Source organism: Chrysemys picta, chromosome 1 (genome assembly GCF_011386835.1).
Source record: "Chrysemys picta bellii isolate R12L10 chromosome 1, ASM1138683v2, whole genome shotgun sequence".
NCBI classification, from domain to species: Eukaryota; Metazoa; Chordata; order Testudines; family Emydidae; genus Chrysemys; species Chrysemys picta.
Window position 1 is genome coordinate 156,978,959 of NC_088791.1, and position 18,916 is coordinate 156,997,874.

Genomic DNA, 18,916 nt, shown 5'->3' on the forward strand with positions numbered 1-18,916 from the left:
TAAGGGTAGTAGAGAACCCACACCTACTGTTTTACATGCAACATACATCTAATTTCAGTAACATACTGTTCCGGCAATAACAATCCCTGGTACAGAATTTACATGCAAACCTTTGCTTTATTATAAGAGGGCCGGAAGCTGACAAACATTGTAATACGCATTTCTGCTAAGCATCTCAGAAATGGAAGAACTGAATCCAGTCAGCCACTGAACAGTTGCCTACTACAGACAATGCTAAGTGAAATACAGCAGTAAATTGCATCCGTGTTAGTTACACCATTAAAAGAGTCCCAGCTTCACAGAATCCTCTCTGCACAGCTTTATAATTCCCATTTCCAGAAGGTCAATTGCTTCTTTCCTTATCTGAAGGATACAAAAATTAAACAAGACACGAATTAGGAAGATTACTGAAAGTGCTCTGCACACACACCGTTATTCTGCTTAACTACACGAGTTTTATTAGAGGCTGAGTAAAGGAGAGACCCTCACACACAAACGCAAGTTTTACAAAAGAAATATAATAAACTCTAGAAACTACCTATTTAGATGAATGTCTCTTTTAGCTTATCTACTTTTAAGACCACCGGATGTATTTGAGAGGAAATACCGACTAACACCAGAGCAAGGCCAGGAGCTCCACTGCAGTTATGGTTACACCAGGGCTTTCATTATAACCCTGACTACACCTTACAGAGAAGTTCACCTTTTGGGCTGCATGTTTCCATGCTTCAGCTCAGCCCAGAGATGAAGGGTGTGGGAAAGTCTGGCAAATTTCTGTTCTGCCCTGTTTGAGTTATATAAAGGGGTGGGGGGTAATCATCTCTCCATTTGAGGTACATTTTAAAAGCTTTTTTGCTCCCGTAACTTGAATAGCTGAACTTCACAAGCTGATATTTTCAGACTTACTGAAGGCTCAGCCCTTATATTGTTTACAAAAAGCACAAATGTAATGGGGTTACAAAAGGGTTTGAAAAGCTCAGTTTGATGTTTCTTCCACACTAGGAACTTTTGTCAACTTTGGGAGCTAGGCTACTATTTTGTATTGCAGCCAATATCTACGTAGTAAGTTCTGATGCAGAAAACTTTGTCTATAGGCAGTTTAGACTGTGAAGCCAGACTGTATTGGGCTCGTTCTGCTTTGGCAGAGTTTAGAAGTTCTTCAGGAGAAAGCCTTGTAAGCTCCTCTAGCTTGATTATTCTGAATGCCCCTACCTGCACCCTAAATAGGAGAGAGAAAAAAGGAGACAAACAGGGACATGAACAAACAACTTTCCCTAATGTGATGTTAGGGTTACATGTCTGCCCAACGTTAAGTTAGGAAATGTGGAAGAATACATACATCTGCCTGTGACACTGCAAGAGCCCGGCATCAGGATGTCCCTGTACTCTCCAGATGTGGTGGGGTCTAGAACCAAGGCATGGGAAGGCTTCGTTTTTTGTTTTTAAACTTGTGTGTTTATTAGAACTCCACCTGGTAAAAAATTAACCCTGCACACCAACGTGCCCAAGAAGGGCTGCTCTCTGCATTGTTCTTAGCCCACAACCTCCGTCCTCTCTGCTGCTTTCTCCACTCTCCCCTGGAAACGAGGTAAGTGTGCATTTAGAGGGAGCTGTGGGCGCTTCACTCCTCCGAAAAATCAGGCTATGAGTTTTTCCGTACGCTAATATAAAAATATGCTTGTGTTTCCAGGGCTCCTTGGCTTCTATGTATTTAAACAAATAGTGCTGCCATATTTACAGTAAGATGCAGTAATGAATCCTGTTAATTCTACAGGACCAAAAGTTATTCTGCAGACAGAAACTACTGAAGAAACCAGGGCCATCTTCTAAAAGTGCCTCTGCCTGGTCCCCAATTGTATTGGTGCAATTTTGCATCCATGATTAATTATGGATACAAAAGAATTAGTACATCATCTGACTGAGTCTGCTAATTGAGTTGCTAGCAGTTACACACTATCATCACTCCCACCTTCACTTAACTGTGGATACCAATGAGTTGTGTGATTTTTGCAGGTCCACAAACTGGAAGCCATTTCTGAAAATCTGGCACTATCATGTTATTATTTATTACTATTTATAGTGTTTTTGGCATTTTACACACAAGTAGGAAAACAAGGTGCCTGGCTCAATGAGATTTGACTCCAAATGTAAAGTCTTGCCTTTGCCAGCACCTGATGGGATTCACTATTGCCCTGTTATGACATTTTATCTGTAATATGCTATGAGTACAGTTTAGTACATACCTTTCATATAAATGATTTTCCTGAACTCTTCCTGGCATATGCAGTAGTACAAAGTATTGTACTACAAGATGCTTCATATACATATCCAAGATTGTTGGGGGAAAACCCCGTATGTTGTATTATCTGAGGCACAGCATGTGATTGAAGGCTGTTCCATAATGCAGAAGATGCACAAAAGGGCAAAGTTGGTGTTACACATTCATCCTTAATTTGCACAATTCCTAGGCTTTTAATTTTGTATTCTTAACGTTACATTATTTTTTTCTAGTTAAATACAGTTCGAGTCACAATTTTGTTATCCAGGCAGCATCCCAGTTGTAGGACTACTCCCCATGGCTAGATACTATTCAGGAAGTTTGGCATGCTCCCTGCAGAACAAATGTTTAGTTAAGCTGTAAGGAATGGCTAGGAGGCCTCAGTCTCAGGTTTGCAATAGCACAGGTTCAAATCCAGGTAGATCAGCCAGAAGCTGCAGTTTGCTGCCTGTGGCTGACTCACAGAAACCCTGGTCCGTCTGTACTCCACATGAGCCCATAGCACTTTTCATAATAGTAGAGCTTTGTGCCAGCGTCCTTTGCTAATATTTCTGTGATCCGTTCATCAGTGTCCAAATGGCTTACATATCCGTTTTAATGCAAGTACCCTATCAAACTCACACCTTGAGATTTCTATTGATGATTTACCACAAGGGGGAGCCTCTTTGCTTCATTAAGTGAAACTGCTCTTTTTGCTACTTGACTTCTTCGAGGTATTTTCATAGAATCATAGAATATCAGGGTTGAAAGGGACCACAGGAGGTCATCTAGTCCAATCCCTGGCTCAAAGCAGGACCAATCCCCAAAAAGATTTTTGCCCCAGATCCCTAAATGGCCCCCTCAAGGATTGAACTCACAACCCTGGGTTTAGCAGGCCACAGCTATCCCACTGTAGTTCATCCTGGAGCATGAGAAATACAACCTTGCACACATCGTGGTGTTGATACAACACAGTCAAAAACATGTTAAAATACAGAGCAAGGTGGGTGACAATTTTCTTCCTTGTGAAAGAGGTCTGTGCTGCCTGTGAAAGGGATTGTCCTCTGGAGGCTCCAGACACTGGCCGTTTAGACGTTACCCATGCATGCACAGGAGAGAGGTAGCCTTTTCATACTGATTGCAGAGACTTGTGGTCAGTTCTGTCTCTGGGCTGAATACTGGTTATCTATATAGCCTACTACATATCAAATAGCACAATACCACAGCACAACTCTGCACACCTAACAATGTGAGTGCTGCAACATGCCACTGAAAAGCACATGGAATGGTCAGAATGAGAAGGCTCTACCAGTGGCTTACAAACCCATGACATTTGCTGTTTTATGGTGTCATATTGTTCTAGACGAGGCTGTAGTGTGACTCAACAGGGCAATGTGCTCCTTCCATCTTGGAGTCAGTAAATGTGTCCTCAAAAGCTGCTGAATCTTATTTCCTTTTCTTCCATTTCTGAGGAAAACTTTCCTCCCAGGAGCTGGTTGCTGAGAGTCTCTGGGAGGGGCAGAGCTACTAACTCACAGACATCTGAGCAGGAAAAATTGGTAGAGGGCGTTGGAACACATTGGTACTGTTTGCTGCAGCTGATGAGATGAGAAATGAAGAAGTGAAGTGCCTTAGTTCGGAGTTGGAGAATCCAGGGTGCAGAATTATAGGTAAAAAGCTAATTCCTTTGTGTTCCTTGAGTACTGATACCAGAAGTCAGTTTCACAGAAGAAAATCCTGACTTCCCAGCATTTCAAGTGTTAACTACGTCTAGACAGAAAGGTTCATATAATTACGTCATTGTTTAAAAAGGTGACCATACTGTACCTCAGGGATATCAATCATTCTCCTTAACTTCTGATCTCTCCAGTTCCAATCCAAAATCAGATACTTCAAGGAGTTCAAGCTAAGGCCATCTGAAAAGACAGTGCAAGTCTTACTATAATAAAGGCAAAATGACATCTGCTTATCAAAATGATTTTTGACTTTTGCATCCTTTGCAGTCTGTTCCCAGGGCATTAAACATTAAGCACTACATTTGCTGGTTGGAAAACTAACACAATGACACTGTAAACTTCCTTACCACATAATCCCATGCCTTTTCAAGAAGCTAAACACAAAAGCAGAGCAACTACTGTTGCCAGGCTTGTCAAGAGCCAATATCCTGCCTGCAAAGAATTCCCCAGACTTCCTCTTCATGAAACCACAGGAGTTGAGTTTCCATGGCTGACGACAAGTTGGTAAATTATAAGGACTTGAGCCAGCAAGAGCCTATCAGTGGGAATTGATGATGCTCAGAAACTTGCACAATCAGGCCCTAAATAAGCTTCAGGTCAGCAGCACTGTGAAGGGCTTTGGTCATCTTCCATCTGAATGGAAGGAAACAAGGAGGCAGATGGTTCTTTGGGAAATGACCTTCTACCAGCCCTGCTAAGTCTTCCATATCTAGTGGGTAATGTCCACAATTTTTCTTGCTAGCTTTTTCTCAGTAACCTCCCGTGGCAGCACTGATCTGTCAAACAGCTCTAGACATGAAGAACACATGGTCAGCTTCTGATCCTAGCCCACCATCTCTCCTCTTGACATATCTTTGGGCTGATGCAGCAACATCAGCTCTATGATGTGCTGTTGAATTGGGATATCTTAACACTGTTGTAAAAGACAGCAACAATGAAACATCTCACTGTTCCTGTGCTTCCTGGAGGGAGAAACAGTGGAGTCCCATGCCAGAGCCAGCTCCCACCCTTGAGCAGGGTATAGCTTGGCCAAACTGACCCAAAGAAGGAACTACCATGACGGGACCATGGTTAGTAACCTGTGATATCTACACTACATTTTGTTTTTATTGCAAATATCTATTTAGGAAGCAAAATATATGGCAGGAAAAAAACTTAGATTTGGGAAGGAGAAGGAGGGTTAAACAGATAAACTAACTAACTTCATACCTGTCAGGAGATTGGGAATAATAAACTGAAAGACCAAGTAAATCTAGATTTTTTGGGAGGGTTTTTCAATAAAAGTTGAAATTGAACTCAGAATTGTGCATAGCATAGTTCCTTTTGTCTAAGCCACTGCGTTCGGCTTCCTGGATTTTTAACTTTATATTCTTGACCTGCATTTGAGAGTAGATCCCCAAATTCACTGACTCAGGTTAGTCCAGAACCTTCAAACTCTATTGAAGTTTCACTTATTCTGCCATGTGCAACATGTCCATTACCAGAGCCCATTCCAGCCTCCTCTCCTACCTTGTTTTATTAGCGCTTTTATTCTTCCAGGTGTTCCTACACCCAGGTGGATGACTCCATTCTCCAGCATGTGCATCTGTTCTTTTATCTAATTCAAGGACAGAAAGAGAAAATGTTGCATCAGTAAACCCACAAGTGTTTAGGATTCCCTCTTAAAGAACATTTTATTCCATATTGGAGGTAAATTCCAAGTAGCACAATAACTCCTCTTAAAACACCATCTAAAGCCAGATCCATAAGGAGAAGTAGTGCACAGCAAACTGGGGTATAATCTACAGTATTCTAGCCTGCTGCGTGTAACTGTCCCAGTGGACCCTGCTACCATGCATTAAGAGTTCCATAAGCACACTAAGGAACTTTTAGTATGTGGTACTGGGGTCCACACGGACAGTTAGCGTGTGGAAGCTAAAGCACTGTACATTCAGACAGTAAGAGACACACTGTTCATCTCTCAGATTGTAAAACTGGTACATATGGGAGAAAGGCACAAAGGGCAGTGAGGTGTCCAACTCCCTTTGAAAGTCAATAATTGAAATTCACTTGATTGTGCTTTTCAAAATCTGACCCTAAATACTTTTTCTGAGGTCTGAATAGCATTGGCCTCCCAACAATTAAATCAATCCTCTAGAACTAAATGGAGAGCACACAACTTGGGGAAAGTTAATGTAAAACTGGAGTCACACTAATCTGCCCAAGACTGGAGAAGGATGAAATATACTGTGTGTGACATTTACCTATTTGACAGTATTTATATAGAAGGCCAAATTTTCACCCACTGTCTCGGATTTCCTTGCTTGCAAAACACACCTATCATTTGTACACACAAACAGGCATTTGCATTGGGTAGCTGAGCACCTGACTACCTGATTTGCACCCATCAATGTGGGTGAAGGTGGAGTTTTGTGGATGGGAACACATGCACATGCTTTTTGGTTTTGGTTTTTAAGCAGGCACAAAATCAGAGGCTGGTTTGAGGCACAGAATGTTTGACTGGATACCACACAGGTTACTGATGGATGTTCTGATCTTAACATAGGTGCCCATGCTGCACAAAAAACCACAGGGGCATGAGGAGAGTTTGAGGAGCCATCAGATGAATTGCTTGGTTGAATGCCCAGAACTGTGCTGTTGGGGTACAGAAAGTAGGGTGACCAGATCACCCAGGTGAAATATCGGGATGGGGGGGGGGCCCGCAAAAAAAAAAAAAAAGCGGCCGGAATTCCACGGCTCGCCCGCCCCACCAACGTGCCTCCGCTCCATCTCGGAGACACTCTGCCGCAGCTCAGCCGCCGTGGGCCTGTGCCCGCCTGGCTTGCCCCCCCCCAAACACACACACACCCCTGCACAGACACCGGTCACCCCGCCCCACGCACACACACAGAGCTCTGCAGAGCTCCCCTAGTCACCTTTCTCAGCTAGCAGCTCTGGTGTCCCCAGACCAAAGCTCCCCAACCCCCAACCCCCGTGAGGAAAGCCAGTCCTCCCTTTCCGGCTCCCTGGGGCCACTGGACTGTCCGGGACTTGCCCCCAGGCCAGATTCGAGTCCAACACACCCAGCAAGCAGCGCCCCGGGCCAACTTCCAGCGGTGGCTGGGCCCGCAGAGCCGGAGGGCGGCGCAGCCCAGCGTGGAAGGTGTTTCGGGTTGGGCGGCCCGCAAGGGCAGGCTTGAGAAACCCCTTCCCGGGCTGGGGGCTGCTCCGGCTGCCGGCGTGCAGGGCCGGGCTGGAGGGGGCCGGGCAGCGCTGGGCGTGGAGAGCGGCGCTACGACGCGGCGTTTGCAGGCCTGGGCTGGGCTCGGCTGCCGGCGGAGGGGCCCCGGGACGGCTCGAGAGGCAGGTGAGGTCCCGGGAAGACGCGCGGCTGCGGAGGGGCTGAGCTCCTGCCTCGCCTTGGGAACCCCCAGCGCGGCGGCTGCAAACGCGTCTCGCTCGCCCCAGCCCAGGCCGGGCCCCTCCCACCGCCGTTCACTACCCAGCCCAGTGCGCCTCATCCCTGCGGCAGGACAGGCAGGGGACCGGCTCCCCCACCCGCTGAGGAAGAGGCTCTGCGTGCCAGCGGCCAAGCTCCGGCTTCCGGTCCCTCCTCAGTCACCCGCCCCACACGCTGAGCCAGCTGCGGCCAGGGGAGCAGACCGGGCTGGCTGCAGCGTGCCCAGAGAGTGCTTGGGGAAGAGGCGGGGACAGGGCAGGGATTTGGGGAGGGATCCAATGGGGGAAGAAGGGGGTGGAGTCGGGGGGGGAAGGGGTGCGCAAGCGCCGGAGCGGAGGGCAAAATTGTTTGTTTGTCCAGTGTCCCGGCTGAACATCAGTCGGGACGCGGGACAAACAAGCAGATATCGGGACAGTCCCGATAAAATCGGGACGTCTGGTCACCCTAACAGAAAGGAAGCCCTTTTCTAAAGAAAGGAGCTATGTCCATGAAAAGTATCATTACAATATCACACCGAAGACAATGGCATGTGATTGGTTAGCTATTTCATCAAAACTAGTGCTGAACTTGCTTACCTTTATGTGTTTTGCAAACAATTTAATAACTTTGCAGTCTCCTTTGAATGCTGTCATTGACCTAGTAGAGGATAAATTAAAAATGAACTCAAACATCAGAACTCGGATTCGGAGTGTATAACAGGCATAAGAGGAAACCAAAAATAGTTAAAACTAGTGCTTTAGAATGGGATGTCTAAATGAGTTAGGTGCCCAACTCCCACTGACTCCTATTTGTGCTTTGAAAACATGCCAATAAATTATTATTTAAATCTATATTTGGTACTTGTAATGATCTACAACCAGACCTACATACTAGAGGGCACAATTTAGGAGTAATTTACGTATATCTTTTTGATAGATATTTATGTAATTTTTAAAGAACATGTACTTTTACAATTGATTTATTTCAAGACTATTGACTAATCAATTGCCAAATTTAAATAAAAGAATGATTTCACTATTGAATTATAGGTACACCAGAAAGCATTCTGAACCGGAAATTTAAGTTATTACAATTTATTTATGCAATTATTAGGAAAATCATCCTTTCTAGGCTGTCATAACCCTTACTACACAAAGGAACCTTGATATCCACACCCATGTTGACCACAACTCTTTTTATCAGAAGACCAGAATTGCGTCCTGAGCCTTTGATTTGGGACATAGTTCTATATATAGAAAATGTCACGATCTGTATAATAAACTCAGCAGGAGAAAATGAGTATGGAGCTTACAAAACTCCAGTTGAAATAGGCTTTTTCCTGCACGCAGGAAGAAATCAATGCACCATTGACATGCAAGTCACATGTTAAAACCTTCCTTTACAACCATGAAGTCTAGACACTTTTTTTTTAAACAATGCTGAGATTCAACTGTCATCATGTGAGTTCTGGAGCTAGGAGAGGAGACATGACTAGAGTTTTCATGCCTTCAACCCAGCCTTGCACTTCTCTGCTCTTCATTCCATGATGTATTGTGGGATAGCAAGATCTGCATCTGCTATTGGGAAAGCTGGGAGCAGAGGAGCCTGGATATTCGGATCAAGAGTACAGAGTGTAGAATGCAAATCACTGATCTAGCGATATGTGTCACAGAAACTACGACACTTCTCATCAAGAGACTGGGGAAAGAGAAACAAATCCTGATTTCCATACCTTCTGTTGGGGAAGTCAGGTTTGGGCAGGAAGCCTTTCAAATCTCTTGAATCAATATACAAATCTCATCAGCTCTATACCTGTGGAATCAAACGGAGCGAATACACCAGAGCCTGTTCCCGCAGTATCCTCACCCTGGTTTTCACAAGTTACAAGGCCCAGGGAGCATCGGGGCAGTAGCAGCACCTCAGCATAAAATTAACAACAATTGCTGGACAGAAACCAACTAAGGAGAAGGTCATGCAGACACCATATCGGTCTCAGAGAAATGAGAGAGAAAGGAAAGCAACCATACAATAAGGTGGATCAGACACAAGAATGGTTACTGGGACAGACAGCAAGATGGGATGGGATAGAAGCTGGGACATGACCTACATGCCAGCGAAACATGGAAAACAAAAACAGAGCCCACAAAATCTAGAATCAGTGATGGCAAAGGGAAAGAAAGCAGGAGAAAGAAAAGCACAGGAGGAACCAGAGATGAATAACTGTGCAACTAATATGACAGAAGAGAGGGGGAAACTCAGACTTTTTCTGCTCCACTCTCCCAACAACGGGGAGTGCGGAATGAGACTTCCACGCACTGTCAGTCACCAAAAGACTTTCCATCCCAAAGTAAGGGAGTAACACTCCTGTCCACATCGGGGACAATGTAAAGAGATGGCAGAGACAACATCTCAGTTCTGCACTGTGATGTTACCCTACCAGCACAAAGCCCAGCCTCGTGAAGTCAGCTGTGAGGTTAGCACAGAACCTGAGTGAAAGACGAAGCTTGGGCTCCCTTCCCAGAAGGGACTAGAGACTTCAGCACAGCAGGAGCAGAGTGACTGGATGCACCATCTTGTGGCTCAGAGAAGTCCTTATGAACAAATAAGTTCTGTGTATGACGAATGAGTGTGTGTGCTGACAGGGATCTGTGTGCAAACGGGGAAAGTTCAGAGAAAATCCTACATCAGTGAGGCTATGAAGATGTGGACCTTGTCCTTGTAAAACACCATATAGGGCAGCTCTGAAGTAAACACCCTGATCTCAGAGACCCTAACAGCAGATGCTATTGTGACCAGGAAAGAAACTTTCCAGGAGAGGAGGAGAAGGGAACAGGGAGCTAGGGGCTCGAAGGAAGGACCCCTGAGCCACGACAGCACGAGGTTGAGGTCCCAGGGAGGGACAGGATCCCTGAAATGAGGGTAGAGACTCTCCAGACCTTTCAAAAACCGGACTGTCATGTTGTGAGTGAAGACCAACCTGCCCTGGGGCAGAGGGTGGAAGGCCAAATAGCGGCCAAGTGGACTTCCATTGATAACAAGGACAGCCCTTGGAGCTTGAGGTGCAGAAGATAGTCCAGGATTGCCTGCAGCGAAGCCTGGATATATTGGGCTGAGGTCCAGCATTTGAACCACTTCCACTTAGCCAGGCAGATTGCTGAGGTGGAAGGCTTTCTGCTACCCAACAAGACCTGTTGGACATGGGCTGAGCATTCCCGTTCCTCCTCATTTAGCCATGCAGAAGCCATGCTGTCAAGTGCAGCGACGCCAGGTTCGGATGCAGAAGACCTGGTTCTGGGACAGAAGGTCCAGCCAGAGAGGAAGCTGCATCGGTGCAGCTACCAGAAGGTCCAGCAGCGTGTCGAACCAGTGCTGCCAAGGCCACACAGAGGCTACCAGGATCACCTTTGCTGTGTCCTGTTTAAACTTCATAAGGACCTTGTGAATTAGTGGCACCGGCGGGAAGGCAGACATCAGAGCCCCTGATCATGGGAGCAGAAAGGCATCTGATAGGGACCCCTGTCCAATCTCCGGAATCAGCAGAACACGTGACATGTCCGATTCTGATAGGACGCGAACAGGTCCACCTGGGGAGTCCCGCACCTCCGGAAGATCCCACTGACCGCCTCCGGATGGAGCAATCACTCGTGGCGAGACGAGAAAATCCTGCTGAAGTAATCTGCTAACCTGTTCCTGGCCCAGGTAGATGCACGGCTACCAGATGAATGACATACTGTACAGACAAGTCCCAATGGCGGAGTGCTTCTTGGCAAAGGGCCAACGACCTGGCTCTGCCCTACCTGTTGATGTAATACATCGCAGCAGTATTGTCTGTAAGGACATGCACCACCTTGCCCTTCATGTGGGACAGGAAAGCTGACAGGCCAGGTGAACCGCTTTGAGCTCCCTGACATTTATGTGGAGGGACAGATCGTCCCGCGACCAGCGGCCTTGTGCCACTGGTGCTGTTGGTTGCTGCTCCGAGGCAGCAGCTGAGGAATGGACAGATGGAGGCATCAGCATCACAGGCATGCCCAACACGCTCCAGTAGGGCCATTGGCCTTGTTGCCACAACGGCATTGCGGAGGTCGACGCAGCCTCAAGTGCACAATTGCGCTGGTGCTGTCGCAGTGAGGGGCTGAATTCTCTTTCTGTACCAGAGGAATCACCTTCAGGTGAACATGGAGGGGCCGTCAAAGCTAGTGTCTGGTGGCTAACTGTTGCCGCAGGAGACCAGTGCCTCGAGTTGAAGGATCGGTGCTGGGACCGGGGGGATTAGTACCATGACAGAGACCGCTCTCACTGTCTGGGAGATGTGGATCTGTGCTGCGGAGACAGTTGGCGGGAGGATGATTGGTGACGGCGATACGGTGACCAGTGCCTTCCTCTAGGCCAGTGGTTCTCAAACTTTTGTACTGGTGACCCCTTTCACACAGCAAGCCTCTGAGTGCGACCCCCTCTTATAAATTAATTTTTTTTATATATTTAACACCATTATAAATGCTGGATGTAAAGTGGGGTTTGGGCTGGAGGCTGACAGCTCGCGACACCCCATATAATAACCTCGCGACCCCCTGAGGGGTCCCAACCCCCAGTTTGAGAACCCCTGATCTAGGCGACTCGCGTCGAGACGGTGGAGACTGCGAGCATGGTGCCGGCCATCTAGGATGTCCCGCAGAAGACAGAGACCTGGGGCGTGGAAACGGAGAGTGCTGTCTTGTCTCCAGAGACTGGCATTGTTCGCCTGCCCTCTGGGGGGTCTATACAGCTGGCTTGTACTCACCGAGAGCCTTTGCCATGTCCTAGGACACATCTGGTGCCAGCAGCGGCCTCCACTCTCTGGGCGCCAGGAGAGCCTGGGAAGGTGTCAGCCCTGCCACTAGTCTGGGTCCCCTACCGCTTCCTGGAGTCAGCGGCGGATCCCTTGGGGGGCTACGGGACCCCAATCGGGCAGGTGTCCTCATGTGGCTCCGGTGTCGGCTGGCGGTCTGAACTGGGTCCTTTGCCCTTCGTACTCCGTGCCAGGGAGTCGCTCGTCTTCGACCTCTTCTTAGGCACCGGCAATGGGGAGATTAGTGCAGGGCAGAGCCCGGTGCCGGGGGTGTGCTGCACACTGACGCCGAGGTGCTTGGGGCAGAGTCTGGCCGGGAAGGCTCAGACGCTGGGCGGAGAGCAACCTCCATGAGAAGAGCTCTCAAATGGAGGATCTCGCTCTTTCTGAGTCCTGGGACAAAAATTCTCACAGATGCGACACTTGATTCTTCCCAAGCAATTCCCCCAAGCACTTGAGGCAGCTGCTATGGAGGTCACTAACAGGCATAGGCCTGTTGCAGTCAGAGCAGGGCTTAAAACCCGGACACCAAGGCATGCCCCACCTGGGGCAAAGTCCCCGCTGGGATGCTATCTCTAACTAACTACTTACTAACTATGGTAAACAAACTATTTACAAGGCCTAAGGCTCGAAAACTGAAGTAGAAGAACTGCTAACCCCTATCAGGCAAGGGAAAGGAGCTCCAACTAACCACCACGGGTGGTAAGCAGGAACTGAGAGGGCGTAGGGCTGGCAGCGCCTAATATATCGAACATGAACATGGCACTAAGAGGGCGCCAGTGCCGACCCTATGGATACCGTTAAGGCAAAAATCTCTGATGAGAGCGCACGTGAGTGCGTGCACACCTAAAATAGAATCGACATGAGCAAACACTTGAAGAACAACATTCATTTGTTAAACAGCACTTATCCTGCTAAAAAGCAATAAGGTACAGTGCCCTGTTTTCAAATACATACATTCATGACCTTGGCATCTCTGATATTGGCAACATTGCCAGTAATCAGGCTGCTCAAAGCTGGCAGAAACCTCCACACATCTCCCTCTCAGTCACCAGCAAATATTTCCCCCTGGCTCTCACAAATATGATGCAAATTACAACTAACAGAGAGAATACGGGGCAGATGATCCAAACTCCAGTCAGTGCATGTCACACACCTCCCTCCCGCAATCTGCCCTTTAGCCTACCAACAACACAGTGCACAGACATCAGCAACTCTGGGGGGACTGAAATAGCTCCTTGCTCCTGTCCAGATTTCCATTCTATGGCTTCATAAACTAGGGAAACAGGCATTAGGGTTGGGTCACCTAGAAAAACTGCTACTACATCCAGAGTGTCTAAGCTATGGGAGGGGGGAAAAATGTTCCTCGTGCCAGTCTTGCAAACAGAGATGGATTTGTGAAGACCCTAGCTTCATGGAGCAGCCAATATTTTATCACCAGTGTCACAGTAGTTAGTATTTTTCTTTAAGGCCAAGCTAATGAAGTTAGGAAACTCTCAGCCTTCAGTGGAAAAATAAAAAAAAAAGATTCTAGCCCTCATGGTTGCAGAGAAAAGTTTGTACATGTCACCATAGTGCAGCCTAAAGACTCAAAAACACAGAAGACAGAATTCAAAATAAAGCTTATTCTCTGTAAATCAGTCACTAAGGAGTGACAGAATCACAGAGCAGGCCTAGTATTCCAGGCAAGTGAAAACAGGACAGCACACAGACCAGTGTTTTTCAACCAGTGAATCGTGACCCTGGGAAGCAGAGTCACAAAAGCCAAGTGGGGTGCGGATGTGAGGCACTGAAAATTTTATTACAATCTATTATCATTGATACATTTTCTTTACTCTTACTTTTATAATGAAGAAGGGGTTGCCAACCTGAAAAGACTGAGAAACACTAACACAGGCCAGACACATCGGTCTCCACAGAGGTCCCAGAGCCCTGTGTTTCTAGTGAACTTTGTCATAGAAATGTCCTGACACTGCACTCAAAATGATAGTGTTGAGCTATGCATTTTTATGCACTTAATCTGTTCTTAAGTGTAATAGGTTGAATGTCTTTCTAAGAGCAACTATACTTTACTTTTGGTTTGTAACAAAAACAGTAGATCTATGCAGCTGAGTTATTAAGTTCTACTTTAGTCTAAACCAAATACCACAGTACCACGCTTTGGAGGAGTGAAGGATATTGCATCAGTTGAGTCAGTAATTTTGTTGGCTAGCAAAGGACATTGTCCCAGTTTCGCCTTTATGTCTAGGGTTCCAGGCAAAACCTCTGACCGGGTGCCAGTCTCAACATAACATTTGCTTTCAACATACTTAATGAGCTCCAAACAACGGAGAGCAGAACTGCAGATAATCAGCATCAGCACAGACTTCTTCTCCTTGTGGGTTTTACGAAGTTTTGCCCATTTGGGACAGACTGCAACAAGAAATACAAAATACACAGAGAAAGCTATGACTTAAATACATATTGCAATGCTAAAGTACATGATGAATAGCTGCCTGCCGAAAGACTATACTTACAGCACACTACCTCACAATCTCAGTTTGTAAAACATGTAAATTAAGATATTTCCAAAAAATTAACCAATAAAATGTCTCATGTACCAAACAATGAAATATGATTATCAAATAGGTTACTTTAGAAAACAGGTTACATAAGGGTCAAAATGCAGCCATTGTATAAACACGCACAAATCCATTGACTTCATTTGACCCTAAATTTGCAATGCAATTTGATTTATAGTAGTGCTTTAATAGAGAGAACAGTTGTTAAATGGAATACATTTATAGCATCTGTACCACAAGGATGTAAAAGCAGATCTACTTAACCAGGACAGACGAGAATAAAAATTCCCATTACTAGTAGCCAGGGACAGGTAGAAATGCTACAATAAAATTAAGATAACGTAATTAGGCCTTGTCTACACGGGTGGCGGCGTATAGGGTATGCATAGCTACACCACACAGTGAAACACGCAAGCTGAGTCCACACTGAGATGTGTAGCTACACAAAGCAGTGAAAGGCTCTGATGGGGGGAGGGAGTGGGGAAAAACTCCAGCTACACAAAGTTTCCAGAGCCTTTTCCTGCTGCCTCCCCACTGCCAGAGCCTTCCCACACTGCCAGGAGTCTTTCACTGCTGCAGGGAAAGGCCCCAGCAGCGGGGAGCTGCCAGAGCCTCTCTCTGCTCCCTTGCCCCCTTCTCCCCCAGCCTTTCACCACTGCCAGAGTCTTACCTTGTGGCGGGGAAAGGCTCCAGCAGCAAGGAGGCAGCGGAACACTGCACTGCTAAAGACAGCAGTGTAGATAGGGAGGCACTGCTTGGGCATGTAGAGAGCCGTGCAGGGCATATGCCATAAGGTTCTGGCATGTCTTTACTCATGTAAACCTCACCATCTACACTGCTATTTATACCCATGCTGGGGGGGGGGGGGGGGAGGGAGTGCATTGTATGTACTCTACACACTACCATAAGCATAGACATAGCCTTACATATTTAACAAAGTGTGGTCAAAATGAAGAAATATTTTCCCAAATATTATTTAAAAGCAAAACTAAAATATTTTGATGCAAAATAATAATCTTGCAGAATACAAACACGCAAAACATAAAAGATGTAATATAACTGAATTTATGAATATTTCAAGGTCAAGATTAATTTTAATCCTTTAATCCTTTAAAAAGTGGAAGTTAAATCCTAATGAGGAAAATAGAAAAGAGCATAAAATCTGGCTAATGAAGTGTAAAAATATAATTAGGAAGGCCATAAAAGAATTTGAAGAACAGCTAGCCAAAGACTCAAAAAGTGAGCAAAATTTTGTTAAGTACATCAGAAGCAGGAAGCCTGCTAAACAACAAGTGGGGCCACTGGACACTCGATGTGCTAAAGCAGCACTCAAAGACGATAAGGCCATTGCGGAGAAACTAAATGAATTCTTTGCATCAGTCTTCACTAGGGTTACCATTCGTCCGGATTTACCCGGACATGTCCTCCTTTTTGTGCTAAAAATAGCGTCCGGGGGGGAATTTGTAAATCACTCAAAATGTCCGGGATTTCCCCCCCCAGGCAGAACAAGGCGCGGCTGGGAGGGCTGCAGGAAAGTCAGCCGCTCGCATGGGGCTCTGGCAGACAGAGCCCTTCCCCCGCAGCTTGCCGGGCTGGACTCCGGAGCAGCTGTAGAGGAGCTCCTCCCCCCCTCCCTGCATTCTGAGCCGGCAGCTCCTCCTCCCCTGCAGCCCAGCGCCCCGCTCCGGCAGCACTGTGCAGGGGCAGGGACCGGGTTGTGTGTTGCGCTGGGGAGCGCAGCCAGGTGTCCGGCTCGCACAGAGCCCAACACCATGTTCTGAGCAGCAGGGTAAGGGGGCCAGAGAGGTTCTGGAGGGGGCAGTCAAGAGATGGGGGGGGGGGGGGGTCGGGAGTTCGGGGGGGGGGCTTTTTGGGGGGAGTGGAGAAAGTTTTGGGCAGTCAGGGTACAGGTAGGGGGTAGGGTCCTGGGGGGCAGTTGGGGGGGGTCTTAGGAGGGGGCAGTCAGGGGACAAGGAGCGGGGGGTGGAGGGTTGGGAGTTCTGGGGGGGGGCTGTCAGGGGGCAGGAGTGGGGAGAGGGATCGGAGCAGTCAGGGGACAGGGAGCAGAGGGGTTTAGATGGGTTGGGAGTTCTGGGGGGGGCTGTCAGGGGGTGGGGAGTGGTTGGATGGGGCGTGGGAGTCCCAGGGGTCTGTCTGGGGGTGGGGGTGTGGATAAGGGTTGGGGCAGTCAGGGGACAAGAGGCAGGGAGGCTTAGGTAGGGGGTGGAGTCCTGGGGGGCAGTTAGGGGCAGGGGTCCCAGGAGGGGGCAGTCAGGGGACAAGGAACGGGGGGAGGGTTGGGGGTTCTGAGGGGGGTGGGAAGTGGGAGGGGCAGGGGCGGGGCTAGGGCGGGGCTCCTCCCGTCCTCTTTTTTGCTTGCTGAAATATGGTAACCCTAGTCTTCACGGCTGAGGATGTGAGGGAGATTTCCCAACCTGAGCCATTCTTTTTAGGTGACAAATCTGAGGAACTGTCCCAGATTGGGGTGCCATTAGAGGAGGTTTTGGAACAAATTGGTAAACTAAACAGTAATAAGTCACCAGGACCAGGATGGTATTCACCCAAGAGTTCTGAAGGCACTCAAATGTGAAATTGCAGGACTACTAACTGTCGTCCGTAACCTATCATTTAAATCAACTTCTGTACCAAATGACTGGAGGATAGCCAATTTTTAAAAAGGGCTCCAGAGGTGATCCTTGCAATTAAAGGCCAGTAAGCCTGACTTCAGCACCAGGCAAACTGGCTGAAACTATAGTAAAGAACAAAATTGTCAGACATATAGATGAACATAATTTGTTGGGGAAGAGTCAACATGGTTTTTGTAAAGGGAAATCATGCCTCACCAATTTACTAGAATTCTTTGAGGGGGTCAACAAGCATCTGGACTTTTTCAAGGTCCCTCACCAAAGGCTCTTAAGCAAAGTAAGCTGTCATGGGATAAGAAAGAAGGTTCTCTCATGGATTGGTAACTGGTTAAAATATAGGAAACAAAGGGTAGGAATAAATGGTCAGCTTTCACAATGGAGAGAGGTAAATAGTGGTGTCCCCCAGGAGTCTGTACTGGGCCCAGTCTATTCAACATATTCATAAATGATCTAGAAAAGGGTAAAGAGTGAGGTGGCAAAATTTGCAGATGATACAAAACTCAAGATAGTTAAGTCCCAGGCAGACTGCGAAAGGCTACAAAAGGATCTCTCAAAACTGGATGACTGGGCAACAAAATGGCAGATGAAATTCAATACTGATAAATGCAATGTAACACACATTGGTAAACATAATCCCAACTATGTGTATAAAATGATGGATAGTTCTCTGAAAACATCCACTCAAATGTGCAGCGGCAGTCAAAAAAGCGAACAGAATGTTGGGAATCATTAAGAAAGGGACAGAAAATAGGACAGAAAATATCATATTGCCTCTATATAAATACACAGTACGCCCACATCTTGAATACTACGTGCAGATGTGGTCGCCCCATCCCAAAAAAGATATATTGGACTTGGAAAAGGTTTAGAAAAGGGCAACAAAAATTATTAGGGGTATGGAACGGCTGCCGTATGAGGAGAGATTAATAAAACTGGGACTTTTCAGCTTGGAAAAGAGATGACTAAGGGGGGATATGATAGAGGTCTATAAAATCATGATTGGTGTGGAGAAAGTAAATAAGAAAGTGTTATTTACTCCTTCACATAACACAAGAACTAGGGGTCACCCAATGAAATTAATAGGCAGCAGGTTCAAGACAAACAAAAGGAAGTATTTCTTCACACAACGCACAGTCAACCTCTGGAACTCCAGGCCAGAGGATGTTGTGAAGGCCATGACTATAACAGGTTCAAAAACAGAACTAGATAAATTCACGGAGGGTAGGTCCATCAATGGCTATTAGCCAGGATGAGCAGGGATGGTGTCCCTAGCCTCTGTTTGCCAGAAGCTGGGAATGGGCAACAGGGGATGGATCACTTGATGATTAACTGTTCTGTTCATTCCCTCCAGGGCACCTGGTATTGTCCGCTGTTGGAAGACAGGATACTAGGCTAGATGGACCTTTGGTCTGACCCAGTATGGCCGTTCTTATGTTATTAAGTGGGCAGATATGCATACTATCTGGGGTAT

General features: G+C 46.9%; 1 protein-coding gene across 9 annotated transcripts in view; it reads right to left on the reverse strand.

Moving 5' to 3' along the window:
- Window positions 1-97: 97 nt before the first annotated feature.
- CMSS1 (cms1 ribosomal small subunit homolog) overlaps window positions 98-18,916 on the reverse strand; it is a 363,702-nt gene continuing 344,883 nt past the window's right edge. For all 9 annotated transcript variants that reach the window (XM_024100596.3, XM_065587686.1, XM_065587674.1 and 6 more), the window contains 5 exons: window positions 14,549-14,651; window positions 8,008-8,068; window positions 5,503-5,590; window positions 4,085-4,173; window positions 98-363 (listed from right to left, as the gene is read on the reverse strand). In XM_024100596.3, the coding sequence (XP_023956364.2) occupies window positions 280-363; window positions 4,085-4,173; window positions 5,503-5,590; window positions 8,008-8,068; window positions 14,549-14,651 (425 nt within the window). In that variant the 3' untranslated portion in view covers window positions 98-279. The remainder of the gene's footprint in view (window positions 364-4,084; window positions 4,174-5,502; window positions 5,591-8,007; window positions 8,069-14,548; window positions 14,652-18,916) is intronic.